This window comes from Rissa tridactyla, chromosome 5 (assembly GCF_028500815.1).
Source record: "Rissa tridactyla isolate bRisTri1 chromosome 5, bRisTri1.patW.cur.20221130, whole genome shotgun sequence".
Taxonomy (NCBI): Eukaryota; Metazoa; Chordata; class Aves; order Charadriiformes; family Laridae; genus Rissa; species Rissa tridactyla.
This window is the reverse complement of record NC_071470.1, coordinates 42,969,540-42,991,505: the sequence shown is the minus strand read 5'-3', so window position 1 is coordinate 42,991,505 and position 21,966 is coordinate 42,969,540. Positions and strand designations below refer to the sequence as shown.

At 37.2% G+C, this 21,966-nt stretch overlaps 1 protein-coding gene across 2 annotated transcripts in view; it reads right to left on the bottom strand.

Moving 5' to 3' along the window:
* The window catches only part of SPOCK3 (SPARC (osteonectin), cwcv and kazal like domains proteoglycan 3), a 287,250-nt gene that overhangs the window by 131,152 nt on the left and 134,132 nt on the right, over positions 1-21,966 (bottom strand). For both annotated transcript variants that reach the window (XM_054204103.1, XM_054204102.1), the window contains one exon: positions 9,927-9,972. In XM_054204103.1, coding sequence (XP_054060078.1) covers positions 9,927-9,972 — 46 coding nt within the window. The remainder of the gene's footprint in view (positions 1-9,926; positions 9,973-21,966) is intronic.

Genomic DNA, 21,966 nt, shown 5'->3' with positions numbered 1-21,966 from the left:
TCATAGATTCTCAAATCTAATATATTCCAGGTCCAAATAATAAAATTGTTTTTATTTACTGCTGGCCATGCAGATTCTGCCATGAGAAGTCAAGTGGTTTCTTAAGGTTTCATAGATGATAAAAAATAGCGCAATTTCTCTTAACTACATAAGAACTTCAGGCACAATCTTGAAATCCTATCATTCTCTCACAATCATGTCCATCAAAATGGAAGAACAATGCAGAGGTTACTAACAGGAGTTTTCCATGACAATGCCAAACTGCAACTTTTTAGTCCTGGGATGTATGTTCTTTATACACTGTGAATTAAAAATCAGTGAACAGTTATGTATACACCAACCGGAGATAAACAGGATTACAGAAAGAGACAAGAAACTTCTTGGTTAAGAAAAGGACTTAAATAAGAAACTAGGTTTTTACATACGAGGAGGTTAAATAAAAATGGGCCAAAAAGGCAACTTTTAGCGTTTAAAATGTGCTTTAAGAACTGTCATTCTTCTGTTCAAGTTCAAGAGAAACTATGTACAGCCTTTTTTCTTTTTTTATATTCTTTGTTTGGTTGGTTATATTAAAGGGATTTATTAAGCTATTTCTTTTCCCCTTGCCACTAAACAGTAGCGTGTGATTTCAGATTTCATACTCTTAGTAACTACCGCTATAAGGTACTTTACAAGCTTTCTTATTAAATTCCTGTGGCAAACATAAGAAAGTTCATTAGGCCATTAAATGCACCTGTAAGGAAGAAGCAGTCCTAGAACACACCAAAACATTTCCAGGCACACAGTCCTCAGGGCCTGATGGCACCCGTGACTCAAGACAGTTAGCTGGGACATCCCAGCACAGCAGACAGAAGTAGAAGGACTTTTAAAATGAAGAGATTTGCAGGACTAAACTTTAGCAGCTTCATGAAACACAAAACTTTAGCAGCTTTTTGAAATGCAAAGAAACAGTTCCACATACCCTCTGCTCAGCATGCTGCCAGCTTAAGAAGGTCTGGCACTCCATCTCTAGCAAGTCGCTGTAGCCCTGTGCTACATTTACGCTTTTCTGACGTAACTATTTGTGGGTCTGAATAGCTACCCGAATCCATGATTTAGCTGGGTTAAAAAAACCCAAATAAACAAAAAAATAAACTTTTAAATTTATCTTATGACAACTTAAGATTTGGTGACTCTACAGACCTAACATTAGGGCATAAAGCAAGGGTGGTAGGAGAGCAGGAATGAGGGGTTGAACTGCTACTGAAGGCAAGCGTTGTGGTATTACGGGCTGGGTCTAGCCTCAATAAAAATCCTTTATATAGCCTTTTTTTAAAACAGCTGAAAGAACTTAGAATCCATTCAATGATTCTACAAAGAATGAACCAATTTGAGATCCACAACTAGAAAACCAGATGCGTACTACCCAGTGAACCTGAGTTAGGAGCCAAGACTGTGAACCCATAGGACAAGGCACTGGCATGGTGTTACCATGGTAGAGAAATTTACAAATAAGAAATAATAAAAACCACTAAAGCACAGTATCAGATAATGAAGAAAAAGCACCGTTAAAGCATTTCTCAGACATCTACGAAAGATCTTTTCAGGCAAGGGTTGTATGAAAGAAATAAAAAGCAGCGGGAATCTGTTTAACACAGGATTTGGCGTACTTTCTTGGTGAACAGGATTACTAAACATACCTAAATACCCGGAGCTAGAAACTGTTTACCGGATTAAAATGTTGGCTTAGATAAAGAAATGGTGTCTTTGTAGGAAGCCACTATGAATTTCAAAAAGAACAGGACTGAAAAGCTGTTAAAAATATTTAATGTTTATTTACTATTAAGACTAAAATATATTTAAGTGATATCTTGTCCTGGTTTAAGGTAAAACAGAACTAATCTCACACATTTTAATTGCAAAATACTGCAATTTATCTTGAAAGCTATGGATATATATTTCTAGTTTTAAAACATCAATAGTTCTGCTACAAAAACTAGATCAGGAGTGCATATATGAAATGTAGCAAAGTTAAATCTACATGACTTTTCACAGTCTTCAACTAATAGATCTTCATTAAACTCCCTTATGACTTCCCAGGATTCACTTGAGTGAATCAAATTATTTTATTGAATATGACTCTAAATTGTTTCAGTTCACAGTACAGAAATGTACTCACAAATTATAGATATATGTTTGCATATATTTGTGTATCTTTAGTTACATAAATTATTACAGAACTGGGTAGATGAATCATGAAGAGCTAAATGGTAAAAATTCAACTAAAATATAAGTATTTGAAATCATTTCAAAATCTCTTTCTGCTGTAAAATGGTATCTACAATTATTTCTGCTGTAAACAGACATCTAATATAACCTGATACTATAAAAGCCAAAAATAATTCAGTAGAATGGTCTACAAGAAATGTTATAAATATAGCTACAAACCAACTATACCTTCAGGGTGTTCATCCTCCATGGAAATGTCATTTCATATTTTTTCCATTACAGGAAAATACTCCACTGTTCCTCCAAGGTATTTCTATTGAGCAAAGGAAAACATCCTTTGCACTTTAAAAAATTAATCCAGTGTCTTTGCGTATGCAATTTTATTCAATAGCTACAGTCTCCAAGCTCTGCTACCATCTGTAGTCTAAAAATAAAACGTACCAAAAGTAACCTGTGTATTTTTATCTGATGTAAAAGTGGTATATGAAGAAAATGTGTTAGCAAGTATTGTTTGGTGTTGTTTTTTTTTTTTAATTTGAGAAAACATTGATAAAACATACATTAAAGCTACTAAAATATTCAACTTAGAATAGTCCAAAACACAAATCTTATTTGCTTGTTTCTAGAAATCATTGAAAGGACAAAATTTGCCTTCTAGCAGTAATTAAACACAAGTAGTACAACATTCAGATTCATTCCAACAATAATAACTGCCCCACATGACTGTTTATTAAGAATTTACATTGTGATACTTATAGAAATACATAAACATTTATATGTGTGTGTATAGAGAAAAATATATATACACACATCTATCATGCAGTCGAAACATTTACTTAAATACATTTTTCTATCTTGTATGTATATAAGCTGAAGAGTTCAATGGGAACAAGTACTCTTTGGACAAATGTCAGATGTTGCTTTAAGGAATGGCACTGGTGCATTCCAATGCAAGTTATAATATTTTTCCATCTTTTAAAATAACTTATATTTTGCAGACCAGGAGTAAATATCACTAGACGTTTTCATAGTAAGTGCTAACCACCTGGAATCCTTGGACACATATTTCCATATAACCACTCGTATTAATACCAACAGATCTGTCTACCTGAGCAATTTTGACATAATCACATTAACATAACAATGCCTTTCAAAATACACCAAAATATAGAAGAGTGAATTAAGACACTATTAAGACACCTGTTTTATTATCATATGCATGACTATTGAATCCCTGAACCACACTTTTCAAATATTACAACAAAAAAATCAGCGTTAATATTTGAGTTCAGATTAAGGATGAATTTTGAAAAAAATATAAAGAGATATTATCCATATACAGTAAATCTATGAAAATCTTAGAAAAGGCTTTAATAGTCATGTAAGTCTTAGCAAAATAATAACTATGTGTAGACCTCCAATGTATGCCTGTATGGCAAGAACTGGTTCCTCAAAAATACTACCTGTAAATTAATATGGGTGTTGGCTAAAAATAATTTGAAAGAGGTCCCCATATATTGCTCACTCTAAGCAGAATATGGATTAACAAAATAATAAGTGTAAATAATGAGAATCCATTTGGTTGACTACCAGTGATACTAACAAGGAGCTATGTGTGTACCAGGTACCTATACCACAGCCTAAAAGACAAAGGGGTGTAACAGAGATTGCGTGTTTTTTAAATGACAACTAACAATTTGAAAACACAGACATAAAGCTAAATATTCTACCACCACACCTCTATTACATGTAGTCTGCTGGGGTTTATGCAGTTTAAAGGTCTCATGTTTTATTCATATATAGATTTTAAAATTTTAAAATATCTATTTCTAATTTCATCATGTAATGTGGCTATAATTTAAATCAGCAAAGAAAAAAAATACCAAACAACAACTGTAAGAGCACTAGGAATTCCTATAATCCATTGTTTTCATAGATAACAGAAAATGTATCCTGCCCAGTAGACCTGGACTTCAGATCTTTTAAGGCCAAAACTATTCCTTGCTTATTCCACTTTTTCAGAGATTTATAGGTAAGTTTCTGAAAAGCCAAATAATGATAAAACAAATAAAAAGAAATAAAACACTGATAGAGATAAATTAAGGATAATATTTATTTCTGTCCTCAAAGAACTTATCTGCCTGTATCTTCAGCAGTATTATTACAAACTTTAACACAATAGTCAAGGGAAGTTGTTACTGTTCCTGTTTAAACATAATCTTTAGTGACGAATTTTTGTCTCAGTGCCAGTTTATCTCCACATTTTAAAAATTTGTCTTCACTTAGGAGTTTCATTTTTTCATTTGGGAGAACGTTTTTTTTATGGAATGCTCTCGCTTGAGAGAGTAGCTGCTGCACAAACCAGAATGGCAAAAACAGAAGATTGAAGGGGAAACCCTTGTAAAAATTCTTTAACCCAGGTTGCCTGGCTTGCAACAAGCCCTGACAGATCACAGGACTCCACAGTCGGGCATTCAGCATGTCCCCATTCATCGTTTTGAACAGTTCACTTTGTTAAAAGAAAAAAAACAAACAAACAACAAAAGATACAGAACAGAACCCGTAAGTCTACACATATGCTTACTGAGGTGAAAAAGCTAATTAAGAGTTGAACCTTATTTGTTTTAAGCTTAGTAGTGAAGTGGTACACAACTGGAGTGGAATGGCACTGGTGCAGCACTTATGGCACAGCCCTGGAATGGCACTTACAGAGACTATCAGAACGCACACTTAAAACTTGGTTTCTATAGTCTACCAACTCTCACTTTTTTCTATCATTAAATAATATGAGGGAAAAAAATGTGCTGAGAGTGTTGCTGCTGTATGTCTTTTACTGGCAAACACAGGGAATCATAAAAGACCTGATTTCTTCAGTAAATCATGAACATTACATTCACTCCTAAGGAACTGATATTTGCAAGGTTGCCACGCTTTTAAAGTATTAATTTCTTTTCCCTCAAAATATCACCCACAATCACTTTTCCCTTCTGATGGGAAAGACTTGAATGTATGAACAAGTACATGGTACTTCCATAGTTATATTTTATTCTCAGGAGTATTTTCCTATGTTTCAAGAAATCAATTCCCATTATACCCAAAAGTAAGAGGAAGCCAAGTCCCTACTGGACCTACTGTTTGTTAACAGAGAAGGTCTTGTGGGGGATGTAAAGGTTGGAGGTCATCTTGGGCAGAGTGACCATGAAATGATAGAGTTTTCAATTCTTGGTGAAGGGAGGCGGGGAGCCAGCAAAACTGCCACCTTGGATTTCCGAAGGGCAGACTTTAGCCTGTTTAGGAGCATGGTTGAGAGTGTCCCTTGGGAGGCAGTTTTGAAGAGCAAAGGTGCCCAGGAAAGCTGGTCATACTTCAAGCAGGTGCTCTTAGAAGCACAGGAGAAGGCCATCCCCATGTCCCGAAAGATGAGCCGACGGGGAAGAAGGCCAGCCTGGCTAAATAGAGAGCTTTGGCTGGACCTCAGGAAAAAAAGGAAGGCTTACATTCTCTGGAAAAGGGGCTTAGCAACTTATGAGGATTATCAAGATATAACAAAGCTATGCAGGGGGAAGATTAGAAGGGCCAAAGCTCAATCAGAACTCAGCTTGGCCACTGCAGTTAAAGATAACAAGAAGAGATTTTTCCAGTATATCAACAGAAAAAGGAAAACTAGGGAAAATATAGGTCCACTGATGAATGAGACGGGTGCCCTAGTGGTGGAAGACACAGAGAAGGCAGAGTTACTGAATGCCTTCTTTTCTTCGGTCTTCACTGATAAAGCCGTCCCTCACACATCCCATACCCTGGAGGCAAGGGGGAAGGTCTGGAGAGAGGAAGATTTTCCCTTAGTTGAGGAGGACCGGGTCAGAGACCACTTGGCCAAGCTGGACATTCATAAATCCATGGGCCCTGACGGGATGCACCCACGAGTGCTGAGAGAGCTGGCAGATGTTATCGCTAGACCACTCTCCATTGTCTTTGCAAGGTCATGGGGAACAGGAGAGGTGCCTGAGGACTGGAGGAAGGCTAACGTCACTCCAATCTTCAAAAAAGGCAAGAAGGAGGACCCAGGGAACTACAGGCCAGTTAGTCTCACCTCTGTCCCTGGGAAGGTAATGGAGCGACTCATTCTGGATGTCGTCTCCAAACACGTAGAGGAACAGGAAGTTATTGGAAGTGGTCAGCATGGATTTACCAAGGGCAAATCATGCCTGACCAATCTGATAGCTTTCTATGATGTTATAACGGGTTGGCTGGATGAGGGGAGAGCCGTAGATGTCATCTACCTTGACCTTAGCAAGGCTTTTGACACTGTCTCCCATAACATCCTCATTAGGAAGCTGAGGAAGTATGGGCTAGACGAGGTGACAGTGAGGTGGATCGAGAGCTGGCTGAGTGACAGAACCCAGAGGGTTGTGATCAGCGGCACAGAGTCCAGTTGGAGGCCTGTAACGAGTGGTGTCCCTCAGGGGTCAATACTTGGACCAATTTTGTTCAATATATTCATTAATGACCTAGATGAGGGGACAAAGTGTATCCTCAGCAAGTTTGCTGATGATACCAAGCTGGGAGGGGTGGCCGACACTCCAGAGGGCCGTGCTGCCATCCAGCGTGACCTGGACAGGCTGGAGAGCTGGGCAGAGAAGAACCTAATGAGGTTCAACAAAAGCAAGTGTAGGGTCCTGCACCTGGGAAGGAAGAATGCCAAACACCAGTATAGGTTAGGGGCGGACATGCTGGGAAGCAGCTCTGAGGAGAAGGACCTGGGGGTCCTGGTAGACAGCAAATTATCCATGAGCCAGCAGTGTGCCCTTGTCGCCAAGAAGGCCAATGGCATCCTGGGCTGCATAGGGAAGACTGTGGCCAGTAGGTCGAGGGAGGTCATTCTCCCCCTCTACTCTGCACTGGTGAGGCCACAACTGGAGTACTGTGTCCAGTTCTGGGCTCCCCAGTTCAAGAGGGACAGGGAACTACTGGAGCGAGTCCAGCGTAGGGCAACCAAGATGATTATGGGACTGGAGCACCTCCCTTATGAGGAAAGGCTGAAAGAGCTGGGACTCTTTAGCCTGGAGAAGAGAAGGTTGAGGGGGGACCTGATTAATGTTTACAAGTATCTAAAGGGTGGGTTTAAGGAGGACAGAGCCAGGCTCTTTTCAATGGTTCCCAGCGACAGGACAAGGGGCAATGGGCACAAGCTAGAACATAGGAAGTTCCGTTCAAATACATGGAAAAACTTCTTTACAGTGAGGGTGACAGAGCACTGGAACAGGCTGCCCAGGGAGGTTGTGGAGTCCCCTTCTCTGGAGACTTTCAAGACCTGCCTGGATGCAGCCCTGAGGGATGTGGTTTAGGCAATCCTGCTCTAGCAGGGGAGTTGGACTAGATGATCTCTAGAGGTCCCTTCCAACTCTGAAGATTCCATGATTCCATGATTCCAATTCTGACAACATGGAGACCAAGATACTGACCGGGAAACCTTCTTCTATCTTTTAGTGTATCTCCCAGATCTAGTCAGTAGTGTTATTTACAGACTTAAAAAAAAAAAAAAATAGCATGCAATATCTTATGATTAATAAAGAATGTCTGAATGTCCATCAGAGTCTAGAAAACAACTAATTATTGAGAAACTGTAAAGCTTTTGAAATACAGCTCAATTCAGTATTATTGCCAAATTCAATACAAAGACGGTAGCAGTTATTGAAAGAAAACTGAAAAGCAGTGCAGTGGCAGGTAAAAATACCTGATATTCTTTAAAAGACAGATCAACAAATTAAGACAGGGGGAACATTTTTTAATAATAAACTTCAGGGTACGTTTTGTTTTTTAAAAAGCATTCCCAACTAGCATCATTTGTTTTTAGTTATTAATTACACAGTAAAACATAGATAAAACTACTCAGCACATGCATTTCAGTCTTCAGTGTTAATTTTCAGTTAACGAGGATATGAAAACAGAAAGTTGAACTCTGTAGGCATGCTTTTAAAATATTAAGTGGGCAATACACAATGCATTTTGCAAACAAGGTAGGACAGACAATGTTAACACATTTTCTTAGTTGGGTATTTTGTAAATTCAGAAAAGTATTCTGCAAACATTAGGATCAGGATCCCCAAAGAACTCAGAGTAATAGAACAAAGCCAGAGTGTGTAAAAGTAAAAATCTGGTGGAAAAAATAGTATTTCTGTATATCTCCAGAAAAACTAACAATCAATTGGAAAAAAAACAAAAAAAAACCAAAAACCAAAACATATCAAGTATGTGATAAAAAAACATGAGCAAAATTTACAGCATATTTACACCTATGAAAGATTTTACCACCAATAAGTCATTAATTAAAGCATAACCTATTCCAGTTCTCATAGTGAAAGCATATTTGCAGACCACCTTCCTTTACCAAAAACTAAAGAAGAAAAGGAATCAACTAAAGGTACTTCATAATGAAGTGATAAGCTTAGATGCTTCTTCTCCTTCTCTGAGGAGTTAGAAGACTAAAGTCAAGTACTTTTTCCTAATGTATTAGTATATAATGAGGAGAGACACATAGTGTGTGAAATTGTCAGGTTCTAAAATATTCAGGCTGTCATGGACCTACATTAACATTTATAAATTTCCACGAAACCAGAAGAAAATCACCACAATTCACAGAGTAGTGATAACATAAATGTGACACTTTTCCCTTCCCTCTATTCCACAAACTGGCAAAACAACCCATGTGCCTTCATTTAAGAAATTAAGGCATTTCCTTTCACAGGCTTACTACAGTAATCCTGAATTAAAGTGATAAAGGCATAGAACATGGTGGAAAGTCCATTTATAAGAGATGTGGTTGTAATAAAATACAATTCATTATAAATCTCCTTTGAAAGTCAGTATCCATTATGGAGAAAGTTCCTGAAATTGAATTAACATTATTTTCAGAGTATATTTTTTATCTCAGTCTCTTGTGTAGAAGCCCCTACACTATTTATTCATTGCATTTGTGCCATTGGTATTATCAGAAATGACAAAGTCTCTGAAGTGCTCCTTGTAGCAATTACCAAAAAAAAAGTATCAAGATTCTTAGTAGTTTCACAACTCTAGTTGTAAACTTTGAAACAACATACATGAAGTGGATTACGTTAACAGTAAATATTAAGTTCCTAGGCCTGGGGAGGAAATGTTTAATGTGAAAATTTGCTGTGTGTGCTCAAATTATTCTAAGGCTGAAATTGTTGTACTATACCATTCTCAAAGCTCCATCTGTGTTTTGCCTCAAGACAGATCACTTGAACATGACAGACTTCCAAAACTGTTTTTCTAGATCTTCTTGTATCAGCCAGATATAAAGAGGTTTTAATGATTATTTTTTTTAACTACAAAAGACAAACATCAGATTGCACACCTTTTTTTCTTCAAACATCCTACTGAAAACACAACAGTGCTTAACTTAAATATATAAATTAAAAAGCAAACAAACAACTCCCTGACTCCATGAACTTGTTTATATGAGGGAAAGTTTAAGCTACTTCAGAGGTTCCTAATGCTCCCATCTCTGTCTCTAATCAATAAAAGTTTGAAAAAAATAACAGATATAAAGTTATGATTATGCTAAATTTCTGGCCCTCTTTAAATCAATCATTTGAAGAGAGAGAAAATGACACAATTCTACAGGCATTCTAGAACAGGAGCACAATTATAAATACTTAATTTTTATCCCATACAAATAACCAATAGCAGACTCTTACCTTGATCAAATGGTTTACCCGGACTCCACGTACGAAAATAATCATCCTGGAGAGGGAGAAACAACCTACATTTAGTAAAATGTAAGAAATCAGTGCATACATGAAAAACAGAATCATGAAAGACTGAAGATGTATACCAACCTCCACTTCCTAGAAAAGGTAAGCAGTAAAAAACAAATGAGAAAAACATTACAGTCATTGTAATGGGACAAATGACTCATATAGAATAAAATAGTGTAATTAAGAGGTCATTTGCACTCTTTAAGTAAAAATACTATTCAAACAATATTACTTACTAGCACTAGCATTTAAAATAGAAAAAGTATTTCCCACAGTATTTATATAGGTAATGTTTCTAACATTGCTTTTAAAATTACAGTAGTTTTCCTGTACTTAAAGTATTGAAAAGCTTAACTACATTTTCCATTAATGATTTTTCAAAGTCATCATCAATAGAATAACTACAATTTAAAGAATGATACATTCATTTTAGAAAAATACATATTCTGCTATGTCGTTTTCAACTGCATCAGTAAGATCTGTCACTAAAGACGACTAATTAGCTCTATTTTCTACAAATCATCTCCCTAAATATAAAATATCCTCCTAATTATGTCATCAGCTGTATTAGGCTACAATTTCAAGATGGAAAAACTTGAATTAAATAAATTGCTTTCAAGATTTTAAGAAATTTGATAATAAATTACAAAATTATAGCTGAGAAATAAATTGATCTGCACACCTCAGATAATTAGTGAAGCAGAAAAATGACAAGAATTATTTATTACTATGTCTTAATTTAAGTCACTATTCTCTAGAACAAAACATTAAAAAGACTGTACCCAACATTTAAATGTCCACATAAATTAAAGTTCACAAACTACGGTGGGTGCATTGCCACATGCAGCAGTTCCAATCCACTTGATAAAAGGTCGCCAAGACCACTGTAAAGAAACCTCAATTTATAAAAAATTGAACTCCTGGGAAAATGTGAATCTCATACAGTTGTCAAAGCCACATAATCACAACTTAAAAATGATCAAGGATCATGCACATTACAGGAACAAAACATTCTTTGGGTTTTAATAGTTCAAGAGTTTTACCTCAAAGGGAAAAAAAAGTGGTTGCAGGCCAAACTGTATTTCACTGACAATGTTTTACTGGTAAAATGTTGTTATGGGAATGCATGCTTTGAAAGAGGAAGAAAAACAGAACCTGGAGGTGCAGAATAAAACCATAGTTCTGTACCAATACTTACGCATTCCTTCATTCTGCTGCTTCACACATTAACAATCTACGAATCAGTGTATGTTATTTGCCTTTTTAATTGCTATTTTTTTGGAAAGTAAATAAATATGGAAAGGCTTATCAAATGATATTTTTTTTTCAATCATGCAAGAGACATGCAGAAATGACAATTATGACAGAGTTTTCAAATTATATCCCTTGTAATAGTAACTATGCAGATGTTACTCCTATAGCAGTGTTCTGAACAGGTCTGAGCCCCGTTTCATGCAGTGCTCTTCCATGAATCACAGCACATTGGCAAAAATTCCATATTTTTTCAAGAACTGAAAGTGGTAGATTCTCTTTGCATTTCTACTACATCAGTAGAGTTCAGCTACAATGAGCCTATTCAGACAATATGTTTATAATTAAAATGCTGAAAAGTTAGAAAAACTAGAACATAAGGCCATTAGAACAAAAGAGCAGTCATCCTAAGTGGGATCAAAATCCCTTCTAAGGCAAAGCATCCTGCATTATGCTTAAGGAAGAACGTAGAAGTGGAGCTTGTATAAATTACATGTTCTCAAGTTGGCCTCAAACCAACCACATGACAAATCAATTCTTGTTCATCTCTATACTGCAGACAACTTCACAGATACCAAATATAACATCCCTGAAGCATTTCTAGAATTAAGTCTTAGTTGACATACTTCCGTCCACAAAGCCACCCCATACCTTTCTCGTTAGCATCCTCTGAACCCTTCCAAGTCTATTTTTTTTATACGGTACAACTAGAATTGTGCAGAGCATTCAAGGTGAAGGAGCACTACACATCTACATACAACAGAGTAAAATTATTTTGTTCTGTATTCTTCTCCCTATTATGCCCACCCCTCCATTTTCTTTTTTTTTTTTGGAGTGTGTTTTTATGTTTTTGAATCTTAAATACAAAATATGTATAAACATATAGCATATATATCTATATTGATTTTCCTAAAGGGTTAATTTTTCACATCACCTGTTACTTAAAGGAAGTCCATTATTGGATATGCTAAAAAAAAATCTTTATGGGCCTCTAAAGACAAAGTAAAATAGTTAATTGCTTCTTAGATTAAGTAAAGAAATTGCTTCAATAAATTGCAGTTCCACAGTTTTATAAATATTCCTAAAGCTGTTTAACCTACCACATGCATGAGAATCTGCCTGCCTGTTACATTCAGACCTTTCTTGATCTTCAAATAATAAAAGCTTGATTATTATAATGTCCAATATCCTCTTCAGAATATCACCAAGGTGATAATATAATTTAAAAAGCCTCATATTTCATTATTTTAATGTAAAATTAAAAACAGAATGAACAAATACACAGTTTACAGTGAAGGTTGAGTGGCAGCACAGCATCTCTAGCCAAAGTATCATTGAAGTATCTATAAACGCAAAAGGCAATGTCTCAGGACAGAGCCTATGACTTCTGATTTTCTTCATGGGCTTCCTTATCTTTGTCCTGAACATGTTAAAGAGGGGGTTGTAGAAGTATACAGAACAAAGTCACAAATTTGTCACAGTAACCATACTGCTTTTTCAACATTTTCAAGTTAAATGTATCCATGCATTTTAAATTCAAAATTCATCCTTAGTGCTCTATTTGAACCTACATTTTCAATTTCAGTAATTCTTTCAAGTCTCTCTGTCTGAAAGAGACATAAAGCACTTCTAATAGCCACGTATGATGATTCAATAAGTTTCAAATTATACATGTTTAATAATTATGCTCAGTCAGGATCGTAGTGATCAAGCGTTTCTAATAATGGAAATTTGTGCTACAGTTACATATATATGTTGAGACTAATAAATATTTTTCATTTTTCCTGAAAATGGCTTATCTTAAAAAAAAAAAAAAGTCATCATAGAATCACAGAACGGTTAGATTTGGAATGGATCTTGAAGATCACCTAGTTCCAACCTCCCTGCCATAGGCAGGGACACCTCACACTAGACTGGGTTACTCAAAGCCCCATTCAACCTGGCCTTGAACACTTCCAGGGATCCACAACTTCATTGGGCAAACTGTTCCAGCGTCTCACTACCCTCACAAGAATTTCTTCCTAATCTACCCTCTTTCAGTTTCAAGCCATTACCCCTTGTCCTATCACTACAATCCCTGATAAAGGGTCCCTCCCCATCTTTCCTGTAGGCCCCTTTTAAGTACTGTAAGGCTGCTATAAGGTCTTCCTCCCCAGAGCCTCCTCTTCTCCAGGCTGAACAACACCAACTCTCTCAGCCTGTCTTCACAGGAGAGAGCCCTCTGATCATCTTCATCTCTGGTCTTGCTCTAACAGGTCCATGCCCCTCTTATGTTGGGGTGCCCAGAGCTGGGGTCTCATGAGAGCAGAGTGGAGGGGCAGAAATGCCTCCCTCAACCTGCTGGACATGCTTCTTTTGAGGCAGCCCAGGATGCAGTGTATTGCTTCTTCATGGACTTCCATATGAATTCCTCTCCCCTCTTCTCCCCTCATTCTTGAAAAGCAGTTGGTACACGAGTTTTAAGAAATACACATTTAAGTACAATAAAAGAGAAAAAAGCTCCCTGGAAAAAAATCATGTCTGACAATGTAGTTACGCAGCAGAGGTTTTCTGCTTTAGAGATACAAAAACATGATCCTATTTAATCTTTCTTGTGTAGAGAATCTATTATATCATTTCATTCATCTCTCTTCTGCAACATTTTCAGTAGCTGCTGTCATACATTGCTGACATCACTTGAATTGTTTTCCAACAGAAATCTATATTGCTAAAGAATACAATGATACACAGCAGATATGATGAGTCTGACTCAGAGAATAGCAGGTGTCCTAGAGCAAGGAGGGCAGTTTCCTCACAAATATTTTCAGACCAAGGTTGACATGAAAAAATGGATAAAGCAAATCCAGCTCTTGTTTCATGTTCACATTTTATCTCTAGCATGGCCTATGCTTTGAAAGCCTATATATTAAAATCAAAGATCATTTATGTCAGAGAATCCACTGAAATTGAAGTAGTTTTCTTAACTTATAATTATCTTTATATTTTATCTAAGTATAACTTACTGCTACAGCACAGGTTGTACAGCAGGGATATTGTTGTGAGACTTACAAACTACCAATTTAGGGAAAAGTCTAATAGGCAACTGTTCAATGTGAGGTATTGCTTCATATATAATGCGTTTTCAAGAAACAATACTTCTAACAGTTACCAAAATAGGAAAGATACAAGATTTCCTCCACTTTATTCAACACCAAACTAAATTCTGCCCATACAAAATTCCATTCAAATTTTATACAGCTTATTATAATGCAAAAAATACATTTTACTGCTCACCTCCCTATTCCTACGTAGGGGATGGTTTGTTTTTATCAAAGAAGAACTACATACTCCAATTTGTAGATGGACATGAAATAATTTTTTGACAGATTCAGAAACAAAAGTCTTTCAAGCTGCACATGCTCCCTAATATAACTTAAAATCCACAGCAGATTTTTTTCTTTGCTGCCATTAGCTATGAGATTATTTTGCTGTTTTTAATTTCAAGGAGTTCTTAATGGGTTTTCTATTCCATTTCTTATATCTGCATCTCAAGTACATACATCTGCTTCTCATCTGATCTGAAAGCTCTTTATCTCTTTTTAGGCTAGGGCTTTGCTATTTGGTAGCTATGCTATTTTCAGACTCACTTCAACAAGCCTACTGAATTGAGCCAACAATACTACGTTGCGGCCCTCCGCTCGCCTTAAGCTTACTTGGGCAGCAGACCTGAGCTCACCAAGTATCTCCCCTTCATGTCTTTGCACCTCTCCAATAGCAGAGGGTTTGACTCATCTGCACCAAACCTTCCCAGTGACTCCGTAACATGTATTTATATTCTAAGTCTCACTGAAAGAGCTGTGCTAGGGTCGTCACCTGAAAAGTCCCAACCTCTTTCCAGTACTGGGCAAAAAAAGTTAGCACCAATAGTGTGCGGAATTTTTTTTCCCCACATATGTTGCTCCAGGACCTTCACACCAATGTCAGCAAGATTGTCATTACCCTGCAGAGCCTTAAATTGCTGGTCACATGGAGAAGTGTTACAGCAATAAAAGGATGAGACACCATCAAAGTTTCCATCATGTGGGAAATCTGCTACTCCTAAATACTGCTATTTCCCCAAAATAAATGATGGCCATAGGCAGCATACATAGAATAACGAAGACACTCCAACCACATCTAAGAGAGTACTACCCCAAAACATAAACCATAACTGAGGAAGGATAAGTTGCACCATGAAAATGCACGATGCTTGTGTACTGGGAAACTCTTCAACCTGAAATCTGAGCCAGTCTGGAATCCTTGTCCAGGATACAGATGCGCTCTTCAGCAGTATGTGGATACCCACCTGCCTATCAGATGCTGCTTTTCATCTCTGCTGACCCGCACTGACATCTGATCTATCATAAGCCATGTAAGCACTCTGTTGGTTTAAACGTGGAGCGTTAGTTTAGCCAGTTAACTGCAGGACAGTGCACTTAAGGCAATAAGGTAGCTACCACATTAACCAGCACCGTATTTACTATTGCAGCATCTTACGTGTTTCAGAACATTGGTGAAGGCAAGAAACCTCGATGGACTGTGTGCTCCTGAGCACGTTTTTTTTACTAATTGTCCCAGATGCATTCAATAGGTTGCTCAATCTGTAGGACAATATGTGCATACCTTATATGACACCACATAGTTAAGGACCTGCAGTAGAACTAGGAGCAGAACTAGATCCAGGAGTGCAGGCACTGTTTGTCTAGCAACTCTTTTGGCTCTATACCTTTCCTCACCAGCTGAGATACCTCTTATGCTTACCATGAAGCCACCTTTGAGGATTCCTTTCCAACACTCCAAAGAAGCACAGAGCAGGAATCCTTCTTTAGTAAACCAAGGTTTAAAAGAAAAAACACGATCGTATTTATTACCTGGACTTCAGAAATACGAAGATCTAGAAGATTCTTACAGGCTAGCATAGAAAGGTGACTACTGCCAGATTTGACTCCTTTTCCCCAGATTAAGCCTCCCATTAGAAATATAATTTCTTTAGCCAAAACCACCAAAAGTAGTTCAGTGCATAGAGAGAGAGAGCATTTCTGACACAGATAAAGACAGTAGAACTTCAAGTCCAGTACTTCTGGGAATCAGGTAATCTTAAAGATCAGTTTAGTAAGTCAAGGAATCAATATGAGAAAACAAAATCCAAAATAAGGAACCACCACAGAGATAATATCAGCATTGCTCATCTGGTAGTGAAGGACATAAACACCTGTAGGTGAGATTGAGCCTTGCAGCAAAACTCCTTTTCTACTTGTTTTGCACCTAGCCTCCTTGAGTGGGGTGCTGGAGGGACAGGTGAAAGGACGCTAGTTTGTTGTTCAGTGCCAGCCTCCAGGGAGGCTGATGTCAGCTTCCTCTGCTGCTCCAGACTTCCAGGCCATGCCACCCCCGAGGCTGTATTCACAGGGCTGGCAAAGCACAATTAGAATCAATAGCTGCTTCCAGCAGCTCTGGCACTCAGCTCTCCATGCTCAATGTTTATCCCACTCCCTTGGCCTCATGCTTCTAGTACCAATGATGAGGCTGGGCTAGGAGCCACCACTTTTCAGCCCTCTCTTTCTGTTTCACCGATCTCATTCAGTAAGATTTCTGTGGAGGCTGTCTATTTGGTACTAGCAGCATTACTAACAGCAGGTTTGAATAGAACAGTATTGAAAACATTTGCCAAGAAAGACAAAATGCTCACTAAAGCTTATATTCAGAAATAGTGAGAAAATACTGAAAAACATTTTGAATAGGAAGGAACTAATATCAAAGCATGAACGCTCTAAGCTTCTAAATCCCAATAAAGCGTATCTCATATTTCTCATCGTGAACAAAAAAAAAAAAAAAAAAACACACCATCTTTTTACTACAAACACATTACAAAATTTTGGCCATGCTCTTCCTACTATGCTGTCAAGATTCAACTTGTGAGAAGGACTTTAAAACAGGTTTGTTAGACTACAGGAGCTGTAGTGTAACAGAGTTGAAAACAGATGATATGTGAGGCAAGAAAGATATGTGTGGGACTTTCACATGCCTGTTCAAAAGGGTCACTGTTCCATTTCCTCTGGTGCCTCTACACTAATGCACAAGCCCTTGCTAACAAGGGCAAAACTTATTCCCTGACCTGTGCATACAATGACATGCCTGGCAAAGAGAATGACAGCCAAGAGTGGCAGAAGAGTAACAGACTACACACAGAGATCAGATCACATCTATGTAGCTGGAGGGAATTTACCAAAGTGTGTTGAAACAGATGGCCAATATGGTTGTGAAGCTATGGTTTGTATCTATTAAAAATGGTGGACCATATCACAGAGATCTCTGGGAACTGGAAAAAAAGGTACCATCTTAAAAAATAAAACTAAGAAGGTAGATGCAGAAACTGTAGGCTAGGCAGCCTCAACTCAGTCCCTGTAAAGATCAATTTAAAAATGTCCTCTTTGAGTCCTTTTCCACACACATGACAGACAACAATAAATACTCAGTGCAGACCTATGAAGGATTTACAGTGTTTGACAAGCCAGACTGCCTTCTACAATGAAATAACAGTTTTGTGCATGAGGGGAGAATGGTGGGTGTAGTGTACGTTCACTTTACTAAGGGTTTTGATATAGTCTCCTATAGCGCGTTCATTTGAAAGTGGCAAAGTCAAGGCTGGACACTTCAGTGGGCTGAAAATTGATTACATCGGTGGTCAACAGCTTAATGTCAACTGGTGTCTGGCTAATGGCCAAAGCACACCAGATTCAGTTCTGGGGATCATATTGTTTAACATCTTCAGTAACAACCTGGATGATAACACAGCGCACGACATAAACAACTGAACTAGTAGGAGCAGATGACATAAAAAAATAGCAAAAGCTCAATCCAGAGAGAACTCGGTAACTGGAAGGTTTGCTCAGCTGAAAAATGAGATTTAATATGAATTGGAAAGTTCTGAAGCTAGGAAGGAATAACTTGGAAGGAACGCAGGATACAGACTGCGAAACAACTGACTTTGTTGAAAATGGCCTGTGAGTTACACTCGACAGCAGGAGAATTTAAGTGCACTGGATTTATATAGTCTGGGATTGAGGAGGCTAATGGATGGTTGCATACAACCATTTGAACGGCAACTACCAGCTCTTGTCAGCAGTGTAAAACGATTCAAACAAGGTGCAAACATCACACATCGCAGCTTGGGAAGTTCAGGCTGGATATGATGGAAAATTTCTTTACAAGGAGTGTAGCGCAGCAGCAGAACAACCTGCTCATAGTGATCATGGCATCTTTGTTCTTTAGGGTTTTCAAGATTTGACTGGAAAAAACACAGCTGAGCTGATCAATCCAGTGTTGCAACAGCCCCGACTTTGAGTGGGAGGTTAGGTTATAGGTCCCCTCAGGGGTAGCTTCCAACTAAAATTTATCTGAATCGATGACTTTTTACAGTATGTCAATACTCTTAATTCCAAATATTTGAAGAAAAGGAATAATTCTTTTCTACTGTGCTTTTGCAATGTGTTATTATTTTCTTTATTCACCTGTGTTTCCTGCTTGGGTAGTTGAACTGTCGTATGTGTACATGACAGTTTCTAATACTGGAATGCAAGGAAAAAAAACCACAGAAGTAACTGATGACTGGAGACAAAAAGGAATAAGTAGATTGGATGAAAAGTTTGGCGCACACCAAACAAAAAGAGAGGTTTGGAATAAGGTAAGTAAAAAGAGGAGTCACAAAGTAGTTTCTGGAAACCAAGATTTGGGAATGTAGACATTAGGGGACAAATAACTGATAACTGGGAAGGAGAGAAGATAAATCCAGGAGGCAGCAGTAAGGTGGAACTGCCACATGAAAGAAAATAAGGAGGAGGAAGTCAACAGTAGCGACTGATTTTTTTAGTAGTGTACTGGAGGGAGGTGGTATAAAAAGGAAGTGGAAATTAGTTGAAAGAAATAAAGAATTCAGATGTGCATCTCAAAGTGACTGGATAAAAATGGAATTAAGCTTAGGCAAGCAAAGGAAGGATGAGAAATCAAGAACAGTGGAGACAGGAGTGGTACAAGAAGAGGTTTGAAGAAATGTAAAGAAATAATTAAGTTGGGGAGGAAACTGGATTGCAAAGAAAACCATAACCAAAGCCACAAACATTTTCTTTACAGTCTGGAAAGCAATCCTAAATTTCTGGGTCTTGATCAATACATAATGAAGAAAAACACTGTCAAACTGTTTCACCTATGTCTCCCACATGGAGAATGGTAACCTCTATAGCCTAAATTGCAGAGGTCAGCATAAAGCTGGATGGGAAATTCCATGGATTTTTGCTTGTTTGTTTAGCTTTTTGTTAGAAAACTGGTATTTGTCAAAACAGACACTTTCTAGAAATGTACCAAGTTTGACAAATTTTGACTGTTACACATTCAGGTTCTTTTTACTGAAAGAAATGCCTTGCTTAACTTGATTGGCCACTTCCCCATATTATTTCAAGGTAACCGTATACCACTTAAACTTCCTTCTACAGAATATAATGCATACCTGGTGCCCCAAATAACAATGGGGCTTCTACTACTCATACAGAGCTTGCTCTCTGTTTATAGTCTTCTCTAACACAAAGAACACATGAAATGCTCATTTTGGTTATAAAAAAATACCGAACTAAAAGGAAGCTTGTTTATATCTTTCTTGTCAGAGGAAATTTCAAATTTCTAGCTAAAATCCATTTTGAAACAAAAACATTTTATAAACGTCAAAAAATATCATGGCATGGAAAGTTTGTTCTAACCAAGTCTGGGCTTTTAAAATTACTTTAAGAACTAAAATCTATTAAAAATAATAATATGTCAATACTCCTTTAAATAAAATTCCTAGGGTTTTTCCTGCTTTTTTAAAAAATAGGAAATTTTGTACGCAAATCTTTGATGAATTAGTACCGTTAAAAATCAAGCCCAGAATCCAATTAGATAAAGTGATAAGTTCAGTGCTTCAGAGCTAATGGAGTATGTCAAATGTTATAAAAATGCTAGATAGGCTGCTAAATGCTCAGATCAAAGGTTATGACTCTAAAGAGCATACACTCATGATCTCTATCTCATCCTTCCTGCTACTAAAGAGGAGAATGGCACCTCATTTTCTTTACCTTTCTTTTTATCCTGCACGAGTAATTTTTAAAGCATTTTGTGTTCTCAAGATCATTTTATAAATCCAAGAGGAAATTATCATTGTCTTCAGAACAGTTTGAGCAAGAAGATCAAAGACTAGGTCCACAAACTAGTTGGACTGAACAAAATAATTTAAGATGTTTCATTCTGTTATAAACAGTGAACAGTAAAGGGGTCTTATGAATAAACAAAATATGAACATTTACTAAAGACCATGTCATTAATGATTATAAAGCATGCATGACAGACACTAAACCTAGGCAGTTTTAATTTTGGCTTTTCCAAACTTTTAAGAGAAAGACTATATGGTATCCATGTTCTTTCATTATGATTTCTGAAGACTCTGTGACACAAAATTCACAGTTTAAAAATGGGAAATAGATGCATTTAATGATTGGCTCATACATTAAATCCAAAACTGAAGATACTATTTGAAACAAGAATAAGAAATATATTGGAAAGAGTTTTCTGTTTTTGAAATAGGGAAAACTTACAGCTTTCTGAACAAAAGTGATTCAAATTATATATGAGAAACAACACGTTGATCGAGAAAACGGTATTTAGTGGTTTTTATCATATTCCAGAACACATTTAGAAACAAAGTCAAAAGAGATTTTTTTTGTTGTACTGCATCAGATAATAACACTTTTGCCTTGCAGCAGAAAAAGCAGGGTGCCACTTTCAAGGGAGGCAAACCGGTTCTTTGCTCTGAGACACCTCATTAAGAGAACCCTCCAGAATAGTATCTGATACAGAAAAATACTAACTTCAGCAGTTTGTTCAGCTTACTGTATCAATTAAATCTACTGTACCTACACTATACAACTTCAGAAACAAACTTTTTTTCAAACTACTAGCAAGTCAGCAATAACCAGAAGGGGAAAACAAACAAACAAACAAAAAACCCAACAAAAAAACCAACCAAACCTAAACCCTAGATATAAGCGAACTCCAGAAAAATAGGGTCAGTTTGACTGACATGGAGAACCATAGAAAGAAAATTCAGAATCAAGACAGAATTTGCCACTTCTAAATCTCTTTCACATCAAACAATTTTCACAATGGGACACAGTGAGTGATATACTTTTCAGCAGAAGGAAGTACCTTCCCACAGCACTAAAAACGTGGCTGATGTACACTGCCATTGTACTTTATAATATACATGTCTTTCAGAAAAGATCTGTCATAGCTTCATTTCTCTGTTTAAGACTGAGTGAGGAAGGCTCATTCTTTCCTTACAACATCCTGAAGACATCTATCATCCTTTAGAAGCATTAGTCTCATAATTCCTGATGCTGCGCTCCCATCAAATGAAGAATAAACCAAAACAATTTGAAATAAATCACCAGTAAGGATCAGAATAGTTAGTGGAGGTATCAATTTTGATGGTATTTGAAGCCCTGCAGGTTAAAGAAAAGGGTGGATTAGCAGACTGACTCAACAGCCTACCTCGACCAAATGTGATTAATAAAAATTTGAAGAAAAAACGTCCTTCTGCTTCAAATGTTGCACTATTCCACGAATGACAGGAACTCATGCAACTGGTCTTGTCTGCCTGTTTGGTTTTTTCCCCCTCTTCCCCCTC